This window comes from Populus trichocarpa, chromosome 12 (assembly GCF_000002775.5).
Source record: "Populus trichocarpa isolate Nisqually-1 chromosome 12, P.trichocarpa_v4.1, whole genome shotgun sequence".
NCBI classification, from domain to species: Eukaryota; Viridiplantae; Streptophyta; class Magnoliopsida; order Malpighiales; family Salicaceae; genus Populus; species Populus trichocarpa.
Genome location: NC_037296.2, coordinates 10,043,139 through 10,067,082, shown reverse-complemented (window position 1 = coordinate 10,067,082; position 23,944 = coordinate 10,043,139). Strand labels below are relative to the sequence as shown.

The 23,944-nt window shown below is 30.6% G+C and overlaps 1 protein-coding gene across 3 annotated transcripts; it reads right to left on the bottom strand.

Annotated features, from left to right (window-relative positions):
• Positions 1–4,938: 4,938 nt before the first annotated feature.
• LOC7458019 (calmodulin-binding protein 60 A) lies at positions 4,939–10,338 on the bottom strand. Of its 3 annotated transcripts, none has more exons than XM_002317986.4 (7): positions 10,117–10,338; positions 9,630–9,708; positions 8,348–8,400; positions 7,703–8,193; positions 6,802–6,962; positions 5,950–6,156; positions 4,939–5,847 (listed from the first exon to the last, which is right to left on the bottom strand). In XM_002317986.4, exons 1-7 carry the CDS (start codon positions 10,206–10,208, stop codon positions 5,227–5,229), a joined length of 1,704 nt encoding a protein of 567 aa, XP_002318022.4. In that variant the 5' UTR covers positions 10,209–10,338; the 3' UTR covers positions 4,939–5,226. The 3 variants fall into 3 exon arrangements, with proteins under 3 accessions (XP_002318022.4, XP_024437746.2, XP_024437747.2); XM_024581978.2 differs by having other exon boundaries at positions 9,630–9,698; positions 10,117–10,278; XM_024581979.2 differs by lacking the exon at positions 9,630–9,708 and having other exon boundaries at positions 10,117–10,270.
• Between the last annotated feature and the right edge of the window lie 13,606 nt (positions 10,339–23,944).

The window sequence follows — 23,944 nt, the reverse complement described above, 5'->3', positions numbered from 1 at the left end:
CATTAATATATGAAGCACATAAATAGTTGCCTTCCAATTTTATATGCATAAAATCATAGTTCTATTTATGGATAATTTGTTGAGTCACTCAAGGTTACCGTTAATCGAATATGTTTAATGCTATAAAATTGGGTCCTACTTAAGTAACTTATATAATTTGAATGAGTCACTTATGATAATATGAAGTTAGAGGCATGGGTTAGGTGAAACATATAAGATATGTTTAGATAAAGAGTTGTCACCTAATTGATCTAGAAGTCACATAGAGATATGATTGATAAAATATGTTATCTATCTAATTTAATTTATTTTGATTTGTTAAGTCACTCAAAGTCGGATAAATTAAATGGGATCCTAACCTACTAGAAAAATCTAAGTGAGATTTCCCGAGTTAATAGGAAGGGCTATTAATTTGTAAGAAAATAGTGGGAGACCAAATTAGAATTAAAAACTTCATCTAAATTTAGAATTTAAATATGTATGCATAAAACTAATACTCTCTATCTTTATATAAACAGGTTGGTAGATTAAAATGAGTAGTAACATATCCTTATGAAACATATTTGATGCTAATAAATTGACTAAACCAAATTTCTTGGATTGACATCGAAATGTGAGAATTTTTCTCAAGTAAAAAAAGAGGTTGTGTGTTCTAGATAATTCAATTCCAAATTCCCATGGTGATGATGCTGAAGAAAAAGTTAGGAATGAAGATCAATGTTATGTTAATGATGATGAACAAGCTGCATGTGTGATGAGCTAGTATGTCACATAAACTTCTAAATGCAACATGAGAATATAGGCGCCCATACTATGGTTATGCATTTGAAATAATGTTTTGATAAGGCTAGTAGGACTAAGAGGTATGAGACTTTTAAGGAATTGTTCCACTACAAGATGACAAGGGGTTCTTCAATGAACACCATGTTTTGTAAATGATTGGCTATATTGAGAAATCATGTCAATTAGGTTTTGTCATGGACCATGAGTTAAATGTTAATTTGGTCTTGCAGTTATTACTCCAAATCTTTTCACAATTCATTATGAACTATCACATGAACAAGTTGGATAATACATTGCTAAAATTATTTAAGAATGCTGAAAAGGCCCTCAACAAGGAAAATGGCCCAATTCTTCTAATTCAGTCTTCTAGAATGTCTAATAAGGAAAATAAAAAGAATAAGGGTGATGCCTCTAAAGCAAACAAACCTACTAGGGACATCAAGAAAGACAAGGGCATTTGTCATTATTGTGATGAAGAAGGACATTGGAAGAGGAATTGCAAGGAATACCTTGCAACTGTGAAGACAAAAAAGCTTAATGAAGCTTCTACTTCAGGTATGTATATAATTAAAAACTATCTTACTACTTTGCATTGTAGTTCTTAGGTATTGGATACCGAATGTGATTTTTATATTTACAATTGCATGCAGGAACTAAAGAAAAGTAAAAGATTAGTTGAAGGCAAAGTGAACCTATAACTGAATAATGAAGCAAGGGTTACTGTATTAGCTAGAGGAACTAGTTATGCATTAGCTGTAAGAACTAGTTATTTCGTTTTGCTTAATAGGTTGATACTAGAACTTTATAATTGTTATTTTGTTTCAGTATTTTAAGACAATGTTTTCATTTTATTTAGTAATAAATGAATTAAATTTATTATTGAAGACAAATGTTGTTTTTATATATATAATAATGATGTTTTTATAAATCTGATAATTATATGAATGATTTGTATATACCTGAATTTAAAATGTTCAAGTTCAATATAAATTGCAATAAAATTAAAATACATATTGAAATAAGTATTAAGAAACTTTGATTGGATTGAGTTGGATAATATTTGAATAAATATTTCAAAGATTATCTAAAAGAGTATGAGATTCTTTATGCCTCTTAGAACACTACATCCAGAGAAAATATATATTCTCAATGCTAAAACATTGGATGTTTAACTCGAACCTTAAAAAACACAAAATTTCTATAAATTTGATAGGACATATCATGCATTAATGAGATAAAGACCTCTCACGAAAGTTATGAATGACATGTTGCTCATAATTAATGAGCCTACCAATTACTTAGAATAAATATATGATATTTATTTCAAGAAATGACTTGAAGTTATGGACTTCATATAATAACCAAGTTTGAAACTTGGTTGATCCACTTGAAGGGATAAAACTCAATAGATCTAAATGGGTCTTTAAGAGAAAGACTAACATGAAAGGCAATGTACAAATGTACAATGCAAGCTTTAAGGAGTAGGAATATCAAATTTGATGGTATAATCAGCAGATTTGAATTCATAAAAAAATATGGACAAACCTCGTGTTTATAAAATGTTAGTGAAAGTGATGTCGTTATCATAATATTATATATAGATTACTTATTATTATTAAGAAACGATATATCTTTACTTTAATCAGTAAAGGTTTAGCAATCCAAGAATTTCTCCATGAAGAAATTAGGAGAAGCAACCTATATATTGGATCTAGAAATTTATAGAGATAGATCTAGAAGGTTGCTTAGATTGTCTCAATCCATTTATATATATTAGATGCTAAAATAGCTTAGCATGGAAGAATCTAAAATTGGATTCTTATTTATTTTGCATAGAACACCACCTTCCAAAGACATATGTTTTAAGACATAAATTGAGAGATATATGATGAAAATGGTATCCTATATTTGGCTATAGGATCCATCAATATAGAAGATAAACTAGAAGTTCAAAATTGTTTGAATTAAGATCTTTTCAATGAAATGTTGGAAAATAGTGAATATCAGTTAATATATATATGTTTTATTATAAATGGTAGTGCTCTGGAAAAGTTTCAAACAAAAAAGCACAATTGATTATACAACTGAATAAAAGTACACCTCCATATTTGAGTAAACAAAGAGGTTGTTTGGATCAAGAAGTTTATCAATGAACTAGGTTGGTTCCTAACATTATTGATCTAGTTGCCATGTACTGTAATAACAATGGAGCTATTGCATAAGCAAATGAACGATGGTCTCATCAATGATCCAAACAAGTACTTAAAAAATCCCATTTGATTTGATAAATCAATGAAATAAAGATGTAAAGATATAACAAGTACCCACCAAAGAGAATTTAGAAGATCCTTTACTAACTTACTATCAATGCAGAAGCATTAATGCTACATAGAGCAATATGATATTAGATATATGGGCATTTGACTTTAATACAAGTGGGAGATTGTTAGTTTAATATACCTTGTAGCTAATAGTTTGGTTACACGTGACATTATTAAATACATATCTATTATTAATAAAGGCTTAGTTTATCTTTAATATTCATATAATATTAGATTAATGAATCTAATACTTGATTTATGAATCTAGAGTAAAGATAAAATCCATAGGACAAAAATGTTTTGCAAAGAAAATTATAAAGTTGTTATAATTATGAGATTCTTATTGTATCAAAGAATTGTTCCTAAAATATTCATGGTCGATCATCTCTTAAATACTGGACATTTATTAGAGTCGTAGAGACTGGTACATATTATGTTCTTTTCTTTATGAAAGAAAGCAATTGTTCTCATAAGGTGAGGTATAAGGGATACCTAAAACTAATAGGTAGGTGCTTGTCATAAGACATGTACACTGAACTGACCCATATGAAAATTCTATTTGTAGAGATCACCTATGTCTATGAAAAGACTCACGTCACGGTTTTATAAGTGATCCTTAGATTTAAGATCACTAAGTTATCTTATATAAAGAATGTTATGTTTTGATCTTGTTACATGTTATCTTAATCGAGATAACGAAGAGGCATGCATTGAGTATAATATGAACCATATGAAGGTACTTAAATAATCAAGAGATGATTCATCACCCTATATGAATTAGAGAAAATGTTTTATCTGTTCTCAAATAGTATTGACTGAGAAATTCTTGGCAAAAATGGAATGATATTTGAAAAGTGTTTCAAATCTTATTCAAACAATCAATGACTATTATGTAGAGAACAATTATGATTTAACATGATAGACATACTTCATGTTTTAATGTTAAATCAGAACATTATTGATGAAATGATATTAATGACACTGAGAAATCGATCACTAAAAGATTAAGTCAAACCACCAATGACTTTTTAATATTTAGAGGATTATGACACGTTGTTAGATGATACACCTGATCTTCAAATATAAATTAATCAATTGTTGAATTGATAATAAATTAAATTGTTAATTTATTTAATTGGAATTATAATTTATATTTGGGTCAACATATTAGGAACTTAATGGGTCATACACATTAAGAACCATTAGTCAGAAATTAAATTGTAATGATTTAATTAAGTATGACTTGATTAAAATATATTTTAGAAATTAAAGACTAAAATATAATTAATACATAGATTATATTTCTAAACCTAGAAAAATCAAGTAAGAACTTGATTGAGTTAATTTTTAAAATTGTCTTGAATTAATATATCGATATTATTCAAAAGACAAATTAATATTTTATCAATTTATAGGGTTTTCCAGATTTCCCTACAAATAGTAAGTTATGCTTCTTATTTTTTTTTTAAGAATGATTGTTTGTTAAAAAGAAAAAACTATGTAAGTCATAAAATAAAAAGCTAGCACTCTAAGCATTTTAATCTCTTTCTTTTAAATAGTGATTTCTCCTAAATAGAAATTTAGAAGATTTCTTACTAATGGTTTGTTTGAATTACCGTTAAAGATCGAACAATTAAACAATTTGTAGTTTGCAATAATCTAATCTTTAAAAAATTATTAAAAACAAAAAAAAATTAAATTTTCAGATAATAAATCTCTAATCAATTCTAAATCTTCATCACAGGACTTCTAGATATTATTTTTTTATTGTTTACGCTGTGTTAATGATACTTGAGAACTCAACAAAAACAATTATCCACGTAAAGCTACAGAATTCCAAGCAAACCAGTTTCATTGCTTGCATTCGAGCTTCCACTCAAGGGGCTAAAACCAGAGACCTCACAGTCTTAAGCACATATACAAATTTACCATCTAATTTAAGGATAAACATTTACTAATTCTACAGTACATAGAGTCAAGGTTTAAGAACCAGCTGTATCTACAACTACCAAACTTCATCTTGCCTCCACATCTACTGCAGGTGAGAAACTTTGCTCGCTGAAGCACTGACTAAGACTACATTTGCCACTGTGACCTGGTAACTTTTTTATGGCCCATCACTCTAATATCTATAAATTCCTCGAACACCATTTTTTCTTGTAGCCACGAGCTTCCTGATAGAGAACCATTTCAACACGCTAGAGATCTTTGCCCATCTCCTCTTAGCCTTATCAACAGCAACGGCTGTAGAGCGTGCCAACAGGAAGCTATCAACAGCACTTTGTAAATCAGCTTGTGTTTCTAAACCAAGGTTCTGAGTCTGAAGATCTGTATCAAAAAACCGCAGATGCTCCTCGTCACAGAAAGCATGAACCAAGGAATCAGTGTCACAGATGAGGGAGTTGGAGACTTGGCTAGGGAAGTTCAAAGTCTGGTCGTATCTAAGACCCAAACTTTCAATACCCTGCAAGGCATAATCATCCAAGCCACTCCCACCCCCAACAGTATATATTGATGACATGATGTCTGGAGAAGATGCACTTGGCTGTGCATAATCAAACCCTTCTATTTTTTGTGAAGCCAAAAACTTGCTTCCACAAGAATTCTCTGTCCGGGGCGAGCTTGAGGTGTAACGAACATCAGATAATTGTGAGGAGCCGCCCACCAGAGAGGCTTCATCATCAAAAGATATGACTTGCTCCCAGTGCTCAAATGCAGTGATTACCAAGTTCTGAGCATCAGCCTGAAGGCAGGGTTGAGTATAAGAAGCCAGAAATGACTGGTGGAAACAAGGAATGAAAAAAAAAGTAATGAAAAATAAATTAAGGTTGTGAGAGAACTGTACCTTTTCTGTTTCAGAAAGCTTATCAAGAGGAACATACTGGCATTCTGAAAGCAATCCTATAACTTGTCCCACGACATTAAAGACGACACCAGTTTTCTGTTGAGAAACAGGAGGGCAATACAAGAATATTCTCTTATCAATCACACAGGTTCGAGCATGCTCCACAGTAACTTCCCACATCTTAGCGGACATGCCTGTGCCAAGAATCTGCATATACCCATCAAAATGTTATTTTCATGTTATTTCAAGACTATGGAAACATCATTTAAAGCAGTCATAGTTGTTGAAATTCTTGTAAGGTCATAAAACTTAAATGCGACATAGACAAAACTATAGGCATGCAGTACGTATGGTCCTTTAAAGTAAATAGTTTTTTATTCTCCTTTCTGATGATCAACAAGACGTCCATGGAGCAGTGCCTAGGGCAATGAAGACAGGTGTTTAACTCAGACGGACATAAAGTGTCCACCATGGTGCTAGGAAAAAATTACATGAAGCAGAAAAGTTGGACACAGGTCTGATGGGGTTACTTGATATGTCACAGAAAAAGAGGGCTTCTGTATCTATCAAACAGACTGGTCTCAACTTGGACATTTGCAAAGCCTCAAGTCTTTCCCTAAAACATAAAATTAAGAGCTATTCTAGTTATCAATATGTGGGGAAGTTTTTGTTTTTAAGAAGTTTCTCTCTATTTTCTAATTTTGAAGATAAAAAATGTAATGAATGGACCCTCTTAAAAAAGGCAAACAGATAAAATGATGAGGATTGTACCAGGTACCCAAAAGCACAAGTAAAATATGTCAAGGAGGTATATGTTATACAATGTTTATGATAAAAACAATAGATTCTTACATAGCGAAGCCGTGAAGGGTCTATAAAAAGAAGGGTCAGGAAATCCTTCACACTATTGATATTCTCCCGACTCAATCGCTTATGGAAAGCTCCATCTTTGCCAATCTTCTCTAATCTCCAAACTTCATCAAACAGAGATGGGGGATGGTGCTTCTTGTACACTGAAACCACAAACTAATGGTTAAGAGCACAAATTTTTTTCTCTGTTTTACATTTTTGCCAAGAAAACATCTCTTTCCCCTGATAACTTGTATAAGCTTTCAATCATATGTTCAAATCAGAGCCAATATTTATTCTTATTCACTTCCATCATATCATTTTCTGCCTCACGTAATCAAATAACTTCTTTTTATATATATATATATAATACATATTCAATAGCATGAATATGTGCAACACAGAATTTCTAAGAACTCACAATTTTGAAGTAATAAAGATTCTCTAATACGGGAAAAGATTCAACCTTTATCCTTGGTCCCAAAGATATGTGCTCAGTTCAAAAAACAATAAATTTAAACTTATTTGTTTATAAAAGAAAAAAAAAATTAGAATTTTTCATTCAGCATGCAAATTTTTAATCTCCTACAGGTTGAATAGAAGTTTTTATTTTGGTTCAATTTAAATAAATTAAATTTCAATCATTTTCCAAATTAACCACATATTTGGGACCTAGGAGTGTCAATTTCCTCTGTTGATCTGCTGTAGTATAGTTTTCACAGGGTATAATCATTGCATATCCTCCATAAGAGAGAGTTCATGCTTTCAAAATGAAAACATCTTAAACGACTCTACACAGAGAATCTTAATCGGAAATTTGTCTGACACCATTTCAATTTCATAGTTTGAGCCTCTGAGGAAAACAGTAAAGGAATGCCAAAAACAAATGCACACACAAACTCACATTCTCCTCGGTGATCCCTGACAATGAAGGATTCTGTCTTCGATTCCCTTATGCTAGTACCATCAAAGTTGTCCACAGCTCTTACACCAAGCCTGAACTTGCGGCTTCTTGTCCAGCTTGAATTATCTGTAAATGAAATCTCACCAACCAAACAAATCCCCTCTTTAAGATTGAGGAGTACATCTCCTGTAAGAAGGGGTTTCTTTCCTTCTCTCTCCCTCACAATGTTAGTCTTGAATTCTTCAGGTGTCCAATTCTCACCCTCATCACCATCAAAATCACCCTCAAGAACGACAATTTCCACTCTGGAAGAAGACTCGGGACCAGAGTTGACAATTTTCCCAGTAAGAGTATCCATCAAAACCACTTTCAATACTGGACCTTCTTCTCCTTCAATACGAGCTCCAGTGAACACTGGAAGTGAGAGGTTGTTTGCAAACAGCAGTTTTAAGCTTTTTGATTCAGAAGAACCTATCTCTTTCCCGATGTTCCTGAAAAAGGATGCATTAGAAACATGAGCCATACAGAATCCATTACAAGGGTAGTAGGGATCACAATCTTCTAAGCGCACACATTTCTCACTTCTTCCTATTACCTTTGAAGGATATATAAACCATTCAACACCTTCAGACCATTGATTCTTACCTTTTCATGTTGGCCAAATGTTTCCTTAGAGCTAATTCGACTTCCTCTTTTACCTGTAAAAGCATAATAGAAAAAAGTTCATTACCACTCTATATGATCAATTAAATCTCTTATATATAAACTACCACTACAAGATGCGAGAGTTCACAAGTAATATGAACTAACACATTATGTTCCATTTGAAAAACCATTTGTTTATTTTTTAAAGCATCCAAATCCGTTAACAATGACATAACACATCATGTACACAATGTTGGAAGACCTATAGATGCAAACCAGAAAAAAGAAACAAAGGTTTTTACAGAAGAAGAAGCAAGGAAACATCTTAATTTGTTAGCACTCATCATTTGTTACACACCATAGGTTTGTAATGGATATATTTCATTCTCAATAGACCAAGCTTTGTCAAGAGACTTTGGGCAGTTACTGAAGTAAAGCCACTGTATATAACATTGAAAAATTATTGATGATAGTAAGATGAACTCGGAGGGTTATAATGGAAGGTAGAAGAGAAGGCCTGGAGTAGCCAACAGCCTGTTATACCATTAACAGAGGCTACAATGTCCATTCTAGGTTGGACCCCAGTTTCTTTTTCTTGTTCACAGCACTTCCCAACCAACTTGAAACAGAAGCTAAAAATTCCAGCTTATTAGACACAGACACTCTGTTCCAGAATGATCGACAGTTTATCCCGTCTAAGAAAGAGACAAGGGCGAGGTGATAAACAATGTTTGCAATCTGCAGTTGCAACTTGTTAAGAAGTTTAGGCAAGGGGTTCCTGATGTTCAAATCTAACAGACTGAAAGCCACACCATTCTGGTGCTAAGTAGACCTCTTCTCATCTAGCAAAAAAGGAACATGTTAACAGAAGGCTCAATAGCTGGAGAAGGCAACAGCAGCACGAGCTGGGATAATTTGATCAGAACATATCATTATGGAGGAAGTTGCAACCAACAGAGGGAGGGGGAAGGGTAGCTTAAATATGCTACTCTAAAGGTTCCATTGATAACAACCGCAAGTATGCAAGCTCCAAATTATGTTAATTTGAGAATGTTATGTTTGAACTTTGAAAGGGCTATTTTGATGCCTTCATTTCTACGTCACATTTATTCAAGCTTGTAAATTTAACAAACTATAAACCATCTTAGTACGCCGCTCTGCATACTGAATGGAAGTTGCAGGAGCAAAACAGGAAGATGATGATTACAACATCAAAGCTCAATCAACTGTATGTAATATAAAACATTCTGCAATACAATTGATCATGAAGAAACACACATACCACACTACGTATCAACGGCTCCAAAACTGGCTCTAGCAAATGCTGAACTGATTGCATTTTAATCACGTCCTCAACCACACTAGACATCATTAACAAATAGATTAGTGACCGAAACAAGAAAGGTGAAAGAAAACTTCAACGAGCACTAGAATCACATCCGATAATTCCACCCTTCGTTCCCTCACCACAATAAAGAGCCAATTCAGGCTTCACTCATTTCACAATTTCCCTCATAATTTTTAAATGACATTTACTCATTAACAGAGCACAGTCAACAAGAATCTCAAGTAAGAATCAACACAAACCCAACAAAGTTTTCAAACTTTACAAAAGCATTCATTGTTCACCAAAGACGAGCAAGCAAACTTCATTTTTAATCCATATTTCCACATTGCTTCCATAATCTCAATCATAATTTACAACCCAAAAACAAAATTCATCAAACCCACTTCACTTCGAATATAGTAGTAATAAAAAAAAAAGTCACCTTTTCAAATCGAACCTCCTCCTCTTTTCGTCAGGGCTATTATTCCCATCAGAACGAGGCTTACCCTCCTCCGGTTGCCTCTTTTGAGCCATAATCACACCCCAGCAACAGCAAAGAGAAGAAGAGCAAAGCAACTACCTTTGTAGATGGTTTTATGTAGGAAAGATAGGAAACATTCATGAAAGGCAAAGAGACCAACATGCAGCACAGCACAATAAGTAATTTATTTATATACACAAAAACACACGGCTAGGATTAAAAAATGACTACGAGTGTGAGTCGAATCCAAAAACACTTTTCTTCTGTCCTTTTTATCTTCTTATGTTCTTTCTCGTGGGCTATGTATGTGCATGTGCATGTGCATGTACATGTATATCCATTGAGCTTGGCTGCATGCGTGACACATGCTTGCTCCTCCGAGTTAATCATTTCCTTGTTTTTGTTTTTTTTTTAATTAACATGATGTTCGGGTTAACTTGTGTGTACCTTAATTAATTTTACGAGTCCTAAAATTAATGATCATGTAAGTCTCTAGTAGCCCTAAAATTTATAAAACTTGAACTGGTGACCTTTAAAAAAAAATATAAAGCCTGATTAATTGAGCTGAGTTCTATTTTCATAATAGTTAATGTACATGTGTGTAGTTGTAGTAACTAGAAAGAGTGTTAAAATGATGTTCTAAAATTTTTATTTTTTTAAAATTAATATTTTTAATATTAAAAATAAATTTTAATAAATATTATTTTAATAAATTTAAAAAATATTTTAAAAAACAAGTAACAAGAAGAAAAATAAGCAGAAGGAATGTTCGGGGTCCGTAGAAAGCGCGTTTTAGATAATGAGGAGTGGGGTCGTACAAAGCGCGTGTGACAAGACAAAATAAAATCTTATCTTATTACCGTTTGTTTTGCTTTAAGAATCTACTAATTTTGTATATGTTCGAGAGATTCGGTAATTAACCTTTTCTTCTTTAATTAATCACTTCATTTGGATCGTACACTTCATCATTTATCACTTGACTAGTCATTTAATACTTTATCTTTTGTGAAAGATTTGGACAAAGACAGCGTGCATAATTGCAATACCATATTATATAATAAGTTATTAATATTTTATCTATAGATACCAAGAAATTAATTTCATTTGTGAAAATTTTGTACAAAGATAGTTGAACACAATTGCAATAACATATTAATAATATCAATTTATTACAACCCTTGGATTTGATTTGACAAGTAAAACAAAAATCACAGTAGTCGAGAGTTGAAAATAATTGTAGAATTAAAACAATAAAAAAATAATGTACAAAGTTATGAAGTTATGAAATTGAGTTAATTGTTGGTTAGTATTTAGGAACTTAGTTATAAAAAAATTAGTAGTTAGATTGGTAGAAAAATACTTGTATATAAGAAAGGATTGTAAAGACATTAGAAGTATGCAATAAAAAATAAAGATTCTAGCTTTACTAAAATTGTCAACTCTCTCTTCTCTTCTTCTTTTTAAATTTCAACTTCTTATTAAGAGATTATTAACAAATTGGTATCAGAGTAGACGATCAACGACCAATAAAATATTCTACATTGTATAACAATTAACAATGAGAAAGAATAATAAGATTAAAGCCTTGGAAGAATATGGAAAGAAAATGGATGAACAAATATAACACTTGCATGAGAAACTTTAAGAAATGAGAGCAGAGCAAACCTAGAGGAAGTTTGCAAATGAAAACTCTAATGGCTATACTCAATACATTTATGGATTAATTTTCAATCAAAGAATGAATCAACGTAATGAAGGCATGGGAAACCATGAAGTTCAAACTCTTCAAAAAATAAGCTACAATGTAACCTTGCTTATGATGGAATTGCAAACTTTTTGAAGAGAAAATATAAAGGGTTGGATAAGAAAATACAAGAAGTTCTTCAATATGAATTTTACATTAGTGTAACAAATGGGTTAAAATAGCCTCTTTGTATTTGGAAGGAAAGGAAGAGATATGGTGCAAAGGTTTCTTGTATGGAACAGATGGGCTTAAAAAAAATATCAAGCTAATGTTAAAGACTTTTAAGCCAACAATATTAATGTAGGCCTTTGATCAAGCTAAGTGGCAAGAAAAATCTAAAAATACTATGGTCAAGTAAAGCATATTCATTCCAAGTGTTGTTATCTCATATAGTATAGGTTAACAACTAAGTAAACCACCACCGAAGACTTTTAACCATTCTAAAACATGAACGTGTCATAGTTCAAGGCAACTCTTGAAATTTTACATAAGCACAGAAGATGGTTGGGGAAATGTTTTAGATGTGGGAAGAAGTATGCACTTGGACATCAGTATAGTATGAAGAAAATACATATGATTGAAGGAGTGGAAGGGGATAAGAGAATTCCTAGATGTGGAAGGAGGTAATAGTAATGGATTACTGCTTAAGAAAACAAAGTTAAGGTTAGTCTAGTGGCTATTTTAGACAGGCAAATTATAAAGAAGGGTAATCGAGTTGTGGTCATTAGACTTATTTGATGGTCCAACTTGTTCAAGAAAGATGTTACATGGAAAGATTTGGAAGAACTCAATAATCAGTTTCCTGATTTTTCCCTTGATTCTTTGAAATGAAAATATCCCTAAAATTTCAAACCAGTTAGTAAATAGAGAAATATAAAAGATAAGCACAATCAATCACACAGGAATACATACAAAATTTAAGTGGTTTGATAACTTATACCTACTTCATGGGCGAGGTGATTAAAAAAATTCACTATGAGAAATTAGAAAATCATAAGGTGTTACACAAAATATCTCTCTCGTCCCAAGATTTTAAAGTAACTCAAAATTCATTTTTTCTCTCCTTCTTTTAACCACCAAAGTTTTGATAATAAAAACACTCACAAATAAATATTAGTTTAAAAATATAATAACTTTAGATTTTTATATGAATTAAATACATGAGTATTTTTTTCCTTACTAGACGCAATTTAAGACATACTCGTTGTTCTTGAGGTCAAGAATCTTAGAGGAAGGAAGAATTGTTATGGGTCATAGATTTGGTTTGACAACGGCAACAACAATTACAAACAGTTAACAGTTGCATATAGTTGTAAAATGAAAGACATGTCTTTGTGTGCTGTATTTATATATAAAAAAGTGAAGAATAATTAAATTATCAATTTTTTTCATTGATTGCTTAGGTCAGAAAATATTTATTTTGTTTAGTCGGTGAGTTATATCCTTTGTTATCATCTTATATACTGTTTTTGAAATTCTGAGGTCTATATATATATATATAGCCTATAGTTTATTCAAGTCTCTATTTTGATTAATACCAAGTTATTATCCAACTCATCACAAGCTTAGATCATAAGAGTGGTTTGATTGCTCAAGTTATTAATTCAAATCTTCATGATTTATTATTATTAATCTTCTGATCATCATGTACATTTAATGATTATAAATTTATAACAGAGCACGTAGGAGCAAAAGAGATTGTTCAAGAAAACTATTAAAATCCCACCTGGGCCAGCTCTATATATATATATATATATATATATATATTGAGAAATACTTTGTGAAGGAATGTCTCCAAAACACACAAGTATTTTGGCTAGATTAAATTAAAAATAATATCTATCGTTTTTAGGCTATGAAAACTCGTTTCATCTATTTACTAGAATTCAATTGAATATTTAAAGTCTTCGGGGTTATGGTAGCGGTAACGATTCAAAGTGTTTTTTGTTTAAAAATACATTAAAAAATTATTTTTTACATCAGTACATTAAAACGATTTAAAAATATATAAAAAAATTATTTTAAATAAAAAAAATAAAAAATATAATAACTTTAGATTTTTATATGAATTAAATAAATCCATTCTTGATTTAAAAAAAAAATTAAAGTCAATTCAAATTACTTCAATATTGAAAAAAAAAAGTTTAGGTATCAATTTGTGGATGCCTAAAAGTATGGGTGCTTAAAAAAACCAACCAACCAAGAAAACTGAAAAAAACAATAAAAAAAGTAATAGAATAAACCGAACCGAAAAAAAAATTAAAAATATTAAAAATAAAAAAATTATTTGATCCAGTTCGGTTCTGGTTTCAGAAAACTTAAATCGAATGAATTGGTTTAACTGAAAGTGAACAAAATATATAAATAAAAGGTATAAATAAAAAATTTTAACCTACTCCAGTCGTCAACTTCTCCATTAAATATTCCTTTATTGGGTCATATTTTCTTCAATGTTAGCGCTATTGCAAGCACCAATAGAGTCTTTGCCATGGACTTTTGGCATTGCAATATAGCCTACATAAAAAACTTTGATCGGTGTATCGATGAAATTCTATATTCTACCGGACACGTTGGCTTCACGGTGTATTGCCCTTCTTGCATGTCTTGTTTCTTAGTGGGGCCCTTCTCTTCATATCCATATCCATGCTTGATGGCTAAATGATCATATATAGTTTATTTGCATTCATGTGCAACATGGTCTGATGAGTTACTAAAAAACCTAGTTCGGTTGCATTTTTTGACTTACACCGAACCAAACTGAGTTTTAAGCACCCCTACCTAAAAGTATGCAGAGGAGATTTCCATACAACAACAAATGAAAAGGACGGAATTACCGAAAGCTAATTGAGGAGGGGAAAACAGCTATTATAAGAGCACTCACTAGTCACTATCCATTAGAAAAGTATAATGAACATTTTACGCTTTCCAAAAAAATCAATAAACTGACTTATAGAAGTATAATTGTTCCGTAAAATCATTATCAGATTGATCAAGAACTTGATCAAGAACAAGTAAGTATTTTTATATTTTAAAAGATTAAATTATCTTTAAAACCATATTTTTGCTTAAATAGCATCTAGAAACTTTTTTCACTTTCATTCTGGTTTTTCTAGCTATAATTAGACTGGTTATTTTATATTCTTATAATTATAAATATAATTTAAAAAAATTGACGATGCACACTCTAGCAAGTCCACCGCTTCGTCATATTCAAGTGCATGTGTGGTGGATTATTGGAGCCAAATACTGCTTTCTTGATGTTAAAATATCATAATGCCCTCCACAAAAAAAATAGATTACAAAAGAAACCAACATGGAAAAACATACACACATACATACATATATATATATATATATATATATATATATATATATATATATATATAAAGAATAAACAAAAAGGAAGAGCATGCATTAAAAATAAAAATAAAAAAAACTTTCCGTCTTTAATTGCAACTATGTCAATTTGGTGAGCGCGCATGCCAAGTAATAAAACAAACAACAATCAATAAACAGTTGATATTTGGCGGGTTCGAAATCAATTGGTAAGAAATTCTCCTTCGGCCCCAGTAGCAGTGGATGGTATCCACCTATCTTTCGGACACCACACAACTCGAGGGGCTACCGAACATTATGGACCACCCATACCATGTTGTCAGTCCTCGTGAGGTGGAAGTGAAGGTGTAATAGTGTTGGAATAATAGTTATTTTTGAAATTATTTTTTATTTAAAATAATTTTTTTAAAAAAATTAACATATTAAAATGATTTTAAAAAAATAAAAAAATTAATTTAAAAAAATAAAAGATAAGTCCATATTTTTCCGTAAGTACAACCGTACAAGAATCAAGTGCACGAGAGTGTGAATTAGAGATGTAAATTAAATCAGAGAGAAAAAAAATAAATCATCATCATTTTTCCATATTTTTAAAATCAAAATAAACAAACATCAATCTTTCTCAAAAGATAAGTCCTGAAAGATTATTATAGTCACGGGTCACTAGTACCATACTAGATTGACGAGCTGCGTGCATTATTGGAGCTGTGCCAATCAATCAATAATTATTGAAGAAGGAAATATTCCTCCTCTTATAAACTGATCATGAGAGGCTTGTCTGTTGGGTTCAAAGATTTTCAATCGAAGAACGTTCCTGGAAAGAGTCGAGTAGATACAATGGTGGATTCTTGTTGTTTTTTTATGGATTTGACAGGAGTTGATCGATCTTTATCGTCTTTTCTTCTTCTTTTCTGCACAATCATCATTGAGTTCTGCAAATCTGTTGTTTCTATTGTCAACGTGAAACACACCAGTTGTTTGTGCTGCCAACGTTTTCCCTTCAATGCTCGCCGTGCGTGCGTCTTGTATGAAAAAAGAGGATGATTTTGAAAAAGAATATGGCTGTTTACTGTGTTTTAGGCAGACAAAACGAAGATTCCTGGAAGTTGGATGATGCATCGGTACCAGTATCCTGTGATTTGGACGTTGATTTACTTCTTTCCATCTGAATTTGTTGAATATGCTGCTGTGATGATGGATCCTCTCCGATAAGTTAGGATAGGTATTGTGTGTTGGGGAATGCGGGTGAAATCGTGTTTATTAAAAATTTTAATTTTAATTTTGTTTGAACTTATTTTTTATGTATTTATATCGTTTTGATGTGTTGGTGTTTAAAATAATTTTAAAAAATAAAAAAATGTTATTTTAATATATTTCCAAGCGAAAAGCACTTTGAAGTGCAACTGCTATCACATTCTCAAACACACTTGAGAAAAAAATAATATAATCAAAAGTTAGAGGACTGAATAAAATATCAAGATAAAATAAAAGGACAACATTAATTTTCTGATTGGACAACGCGTTTACCGAGGCAAATAGAGAGAGAAAAGAAGATGAAACAAAGAAAACGCTATCGGAGTCAAACCAACTAACAGACCACCACATATGTTATCTCATTTGAAAAAGGACACCGTGAGCTTTCTAACACTGTCATAGATAGATAATTTCCACCACGTAAATCCTCCGCACGCCCCACTTGAAAGCGTGCGGAGTGGCCTTAGACGTTGGCGCATGCACAACTCACCAGACTTTCTTTTTTAATATAATTTATTTCTTAAAAATATCAAATTGCCACTATCTTGATCTCATAATTACAAAAAGACCCGAATGAAAAGATGAATAAACCTTTATACCTTAGTTTAAAATTTTATAATTCAAGGGGTGACCAAGTAAATTCATTGTGTATCGATTCTTTTCTTGAACTAATAATTACAAAATGATTATAATGAAAATACAAAATAAATCCTTAGATGTAAGTTAAAATATATTTGATTCAATGGGTAACAAAATAAATTTATTGTGCTTTTTCCAAGAAAAAAACGAATTCACCTCTGCATCAAAGATAGATTTTTTCTTTTTTATTTCAAGAGAATTCTAGTCATTATAGTATGCAATTTAAAAAGAAAAGGACATCCTAGACCCTAATCGAAATCAACTATTGATTGGTCACTGTATAATTACAATTTCTGCCCCCAGAAGCTGTGTAAATGAGTTTTTTCTAGAAGGAAAAAATAATAATTATATTATTTTCGTTTATAGTGCACTAAATCTATATGCATAATGATTTCACCATCCCAATCAAAAAAAATTTTAATTGTTTTATAATATTGATAAATATTTTTTTTTTATTAGTCATTAACATTTTTCTTTGGGTTTTTTCATTATTATTTATTTTTTTAATTATATTATTAAATTAATTAAAATTTCCTGGTCAGCCATTTTTCTTTCTCGTTTAAAACTGCTATTATCACATTAATATCCTTTTATTATATTAAAAAAAAATATCAAACCCGCAACTTAAGATAAGCCACGTATCCAGTACTTAACAAATCAAGTCAAATCACGTGACATTTCTCCCTTCAAAATGTAATTTTGCTCAAAGTTGAAAAGTACTTCACAGTTCACCTACCTTTTTTTTCTTCGTGGCACTCTTTTAATTTAAATATATAAGCACACATCATTGCTTTTTTTATATATATTTATATATATATAATTTCTAGTATATGGTTATGTGATGAAAAAGAAGTTGAAAAATAATTTATTAATATTTTTTTAAAATTTATTAAAATAATGAGAAACAAATCTTACAAATTAAAAAATTAAATGAGAATGAAATTGAAAAAAATAATCTAATTTTATATATTATCTCAAATAAAATAAATAACAATAAAATAACGGAGATCAAATCTAATAGATAAAAAAATTAAAAGATAATGAAATTAAAATAATAATTATAATTATAATTTCATAAATTATTTCAAATAAAATAAGTAACAATAAAAAAAATGAGGACCAAATTTGATAGATAAAAAATTTCAATTAAAAAATAATAAGAGAAAAGCAAATAACAATCATAAAATAAAAATCAAAGTTAATATAAAAATCAAATTAAATCAAATTCTAAAACATGAAATTAAAAAAAAAATCAAAACAAAATTTATATCAATAAAAAATTTAAAAATCAAATTTATTATAATCAACAAATAATATTAAAAGCTTGCGCCATACTATGAAAGAAAAGACAAATTTATGCAAGTAAAAGTTTTTTAAAAAATCTTGAGGGGTATAGCTCAACTGGTCAGGCCCTATGTTTGCTCCCTAGAGGTCACCAGTTCGAGTCTCATAAACCTCAAGGCCACTGGAAGCTTACATGGTTGTTAACTTCAGAACCCATAAAATTAGTCAATATATACCCAAACTGGTCCATACATCTTTATTAATTAAAAAAAAATATTTATTTGTGAGGTACGTACGTGTTGCGGCTGACCACAGAATTTGATGTCTTTTTATGGGAAAATTAAAGGAAGTTGATGTTGTCACACATCGGCATCATCTTCAAGATTTAGAGTGCATGATTGTGTAGCATATGAACAAATGCCTAACCTTTGTCGGCTTCGAGGCCAAGCCCGAGCAGTAATAATTCAACATCTCTAAAGGATACACAACAAAGAGCAAGTGAACAAGAAAGTCAGATGTGGCCAAATTGGTAGGCCTTATACCATCTCTTTAAATAACATTGATTTTTCGCAATTATATGAATAGAGTTAGAGGAAATGTTTCGTGGATTTTCACTGTGTTTTTGCGTTATAAAAATATATATATATTTTTTTAGATTATTTTAATGTACTGATATTAGTTTTTATATTTTCATTGTTTTCAAATTAATTTTATATTTTAATATTGTGGAATTTTTAAGAAGGTATTAAATTTTTTGATGTTTTAAGATAATTTTAATATTCTAACATTAAAATAAATTTTTAAAAATAAAAATATTATTTTAATATATTTCTAAATATAAAATATTTTTTTAAAAAAACCCACGTGACTTCAAAATATTCACATATAATTGTACGTGTTTTTGTATTCTCTTACTATTTAAACAAACCCACGTGGGTGAGTTTTATTCAGACAGAAATTTGCTAACGAAATGACATGAGAAGAAATTTGCTAAGGAAATCCACGTGGGTGAGTTTTATTCAGACAGAAATTTGCTAAGGAAATGACATGAGAAGACGTCGACTAGAGTGTCTTTCACAAGTTCAGCTTTAATCATTCACACATGAAATATCAACGTTGATGGTAGCTTCTTTCGCACCCATGTCGAATGCTCACATTAATTACTCTACTTATTAACAAATAAATTAAAAACAATTTACCGTTATGGTGGCTTCTTTCGCATTTTACTATTTATATCATTGTTTGGAGGGCTTTTTTTTTCATTTTTTTGGTACCTTAAATTTTTATTATTTTACATTTTCATCACTACATTTTTTTTTCTTTTCCGTGTTGTTATAACCTAAATTTAACAACAATTACTCTTCAAATTTTTTAAGAGTTACAATGAAAATTAAAAAAATCAAAGATTGATCTTAATTAAAGATGTGATTTATCGATTGTTAGAAGAATAAAAAAATAAAGTATATAGTTGATTTTTCTAAAGTCTAGAAAAATTAAGTCGTCATAATAAATTTTGTCGAATTTTCCTTTTCAAAATCAAATTTAAAAAAGGATAAGGATTAACTTTTTATGTCATATGAGATTTTTTATTATAAATATATATACATAGATCTAGACACAAGTGAGGGAATTGAGATCCCAGATAAAAAAAAAGTTTTACTTGAGAAGCTAGAGAGTAAAATCTTTTCAAAACAAAATGTAAAGAGAAAGAAAAAACAAAACAGAAAATAAATAAACTAAATAACAAAAAGCAAGAACCTCAACCATTTTTTTCATCTTCTTCCCTTCTCTCTTGTACAACCACCAACATTTTTTCCCTTGTCGCTAGATTTTAGCAAAACCAACAACCCCTTTTTCTTTAGAGATTGAAGCCATTAACAATTTCTCGGACCATCATGAACCCAATCATTGTCCTCACTCTCCATGTAGCTCCACAACCTTCATCCCCTCTATGTAACAGTCCCTCTCACCTCCACACCACATTGCTCCCTTTCCATCACTCTACATAACAACCTTCAACTTCACCACCTAACACAATAACCTAATCTCCTTTTGACTTGAAATCCCAAGTTAAATCTCAACCAAAATTGCAACAAATTAAACCTGAAAAAACAATCAAGACCCAACCAAATTCATCCCTAAAAGAGACTTGAACACCTCAAACATCAACCAGGCCCAAAACCCATAATTTTCTAAGTCGTTTTTAAGTTTCAGTAGTAGCGTGTGAGGAGAATGCAATGCCACCAATTTTGGGTTCAAATCTGACAATGCGTGTCTAATACGCGCCAGCACTATCTCATTGTGTTTACAACATCTTTTTCAAGTTAATTCCAGAAGCATCAAGTTCATTTTTTATTTTATTTTTAATTATGGTCTTAATTGATTTGTAATGATGTGATGATTGTTTGTAATTTATTTGTGATGATTTTATGCATGTTTGTAATTGGTTTGCGATATTTGATGTGTTGTATCTATAATGGTGTTTATTTACTATCTTGATTTGTAATTTACGATGATTGATTAGTTGGATAGGTTAATGAGGAGGTTGGAAATTCACATGTGATGCGTTAATTTGTTGAATATTTAGTTACATGGATTAATTGAGATTATTTTATCAATTTATGAAATTACGAGTCCGATATATTTTATGAAATCTTCATACATAATGATGAAGGAATTATATTAGATAAAATGTGATTAATTTCATATGCTAGAATTGAAATTTTAAGTGGTATTATTTCTTTTATTTGATGGTTTTTTATTCATTTTTTTAAGAGTTGGACTGTTTTTCATAGATATATCTATATATGTAAAAGTGTGTTATTTGGTTTTTATCAAAGGTTCAACCTTTGAAAAATATGATCACTCAACAGGTCATGTCCATTGGATGTCGAAACTTTACTATTTTTTTAAAAAAAAAGATGTTTTTTTTAGTTCAACAGGTCCTACCATTTGAAAGTTGAAAATGTCATTTATTTACAAAGTTATATTTATATATTGTACTTCTTTTAAAAAGATGAATTTGATCTGTGAGTTGAAAGGTTTTTTATTTTTATTTTTCTCTCATACAATAAACCGTTATCTTACTGGTAGAGTCAATCTCGTGGTGAAAACATTCAATTTCTAAAAACATATACCAATAAATTTATATTTGTTTGTAAATATTTTTCTTTTTATTGATGTTAGTGTGTGCATTTTCTTTAAAGTTTTTTTTTCATGTTACTAGGATATTGTCTCATCACTATAAATGAAATTAGGTTAAGTCAATATGACCCTTAAAAAGCCTATTGAGTGTGAGTGGTGACCTTCGAGCCCATTTTAAATATAATATGAGAAACAAGTTAAAGCCTAACTTTTTATTTGTCAACCTCTCGAGTCCAATACATGTGTTTTCAAAGTATGAATTGGGCCTTGTATCTAGACCCATATCTTAAATCATTTCTTTAAGATTAATAGCTTTTACCAAACATGCATACGCCATTTTAGACTATTTTTAGTGAAAGCAAAGTAGGTAAATTTATCATTAGAAACAAACACAATGCAACTTATCATGAATAAGATACTATAGAGTGATGTTTTTTCCATTTAGTATAATCAGCCCCCTACTTAAGAATTTCTGAAGACCAGTTAGAGTTTTTAATTATCATAAATTAGGCCGCGACTCCTTATTCATTTTTATAAATTTCTAATTTCACCATGAAGTTGGATGCAATAAAATAACGATTCCACTAGGGATAAACATATTTTGTAAAGGCTAGGCTTTGTGGTTTATTTGCATGATGTATTTATTTTTGTTATTCTTGATTTAATATTGTTTTTATGTTTTTTTTTGTTTTTTTTATCATTATTTTGTGTAATATGCATATGGATTGGATATAGACTTATGCCCTTTAACCCACTGCACTCACTTTTATGAACACACATTACCATAAGTTAGCAATAAGGAAATTAATGGTGCCTTGATGGGTTTTGTCTCGGACTAGCACTCGTGAAACCTCATCTCTAGTTGAAAGTCTACAAGGTCATGATTGGTACTCGATGAGATTTTTTTCAATCTATACTTTTATGCCTTATAGGCCTCGATCCTGCCCTTTAAGGTTTGATTACCTGGGAAATAAGGGACCCTTTGAAACCATTAGGTTAGCCAACTTATCGACACGTAATGGCTAGACTCTTTCCCTAGATTATTTCTCTATAAAGCACTTGGCAAGCCTATAAGCATGAAATCTTAACTTATAATTTGGTCATTTCAGGAATAAGTGACAACGCGACTAAGACGATAAATTATACTCAAGATGAATTTACAAAGATTTGAGTCCTTGCAACCACTAGAGGGGGATTGTCTAAACTAAAGAGTTATAGACAAATTTCCTGGAAAAAAATATGTACTCCTTGTTAAAGAAGTTTATAGACTTTTTGTACGTTAGGAAAAGCTAGATATCTATGACAAGTATAAAATTCAATAAAAGAATGAGAACTTGATAGAAATGCTCAAGATATCTTATAAAAATAGGATGTCAAAGTTATGTTATAATTTTAGAATCCATCATATAAGTGCTTCACATTTGGGAAAGTTGACATAGTTCCCATCATCGAAGAATATCAGCAGTTGCTACAAATGCCCTAACCTACATACATTATCTATTATCATCATCGACATGATGAAACTACTTAAAAAATTTCAAAGCTTTCGAATATAGACGAGAACATGAGTAGAGTAAAAAAAAAACTATGTGCTGGAAGTTGGTGTTGGAATGTATATGAATAGTTGTTTAAAGAAAAAGTTGTAAAACAAGAATGGTCGTACTAACAGGATTTGAATATTGGCTTTAGAAATTTTTAGGCTGTTGTTATTTCCCTCAACATCATGTATGATCAGTCTTGAAGCAGCTGATGTGTTCCTTGAGGTCAAATAGAAACAAATTAATCCAATTACAACAATCCTAGTATAAACAATCCTGATTCTCAATCATTAGGAAAAATAGGTAAATGGTCAATACATTGTTATGTGCAACTTTTATATATGTGGATGATTAGTTATATGATTGCTATGGTAGTCATTTTTAGAATAATATGGTGGACCAAAAAATATTACTAGAGTTTATAAGAATCATTTGGAGAATGTTTTCAGAAGAGAAATGGATTGAATTATTCCATAAATTGCTAAGTGCCTTGTTTATATGAAACATAATTTGGATGCTCTTAGGAACTCATCTTGTTTACTATGGACAACACCCATGCATTGCTTTGATTAAAGAGAAACTCCTATCACTAAGCTATACATTTTGTTAGTTATGCATCTTCTATGGTAGCTAAACAATATGGGTGCTGACAATGTGTTCTAATAATTGTAGTAGGCTTGGATGAATTCTAGAGTAATTTCAAAGAGACATCTTTTTTAGCCACCTTAAAGCTTATAAGACAGGATTGGAATACCTAAGGATTTGTTAAGCAAAAAATAGCTAAAAGGGAAACTCATGTCACTAAGCTATACATTTAGTGGTGTTAGAATAAGATAAGCAATTGTTTGTC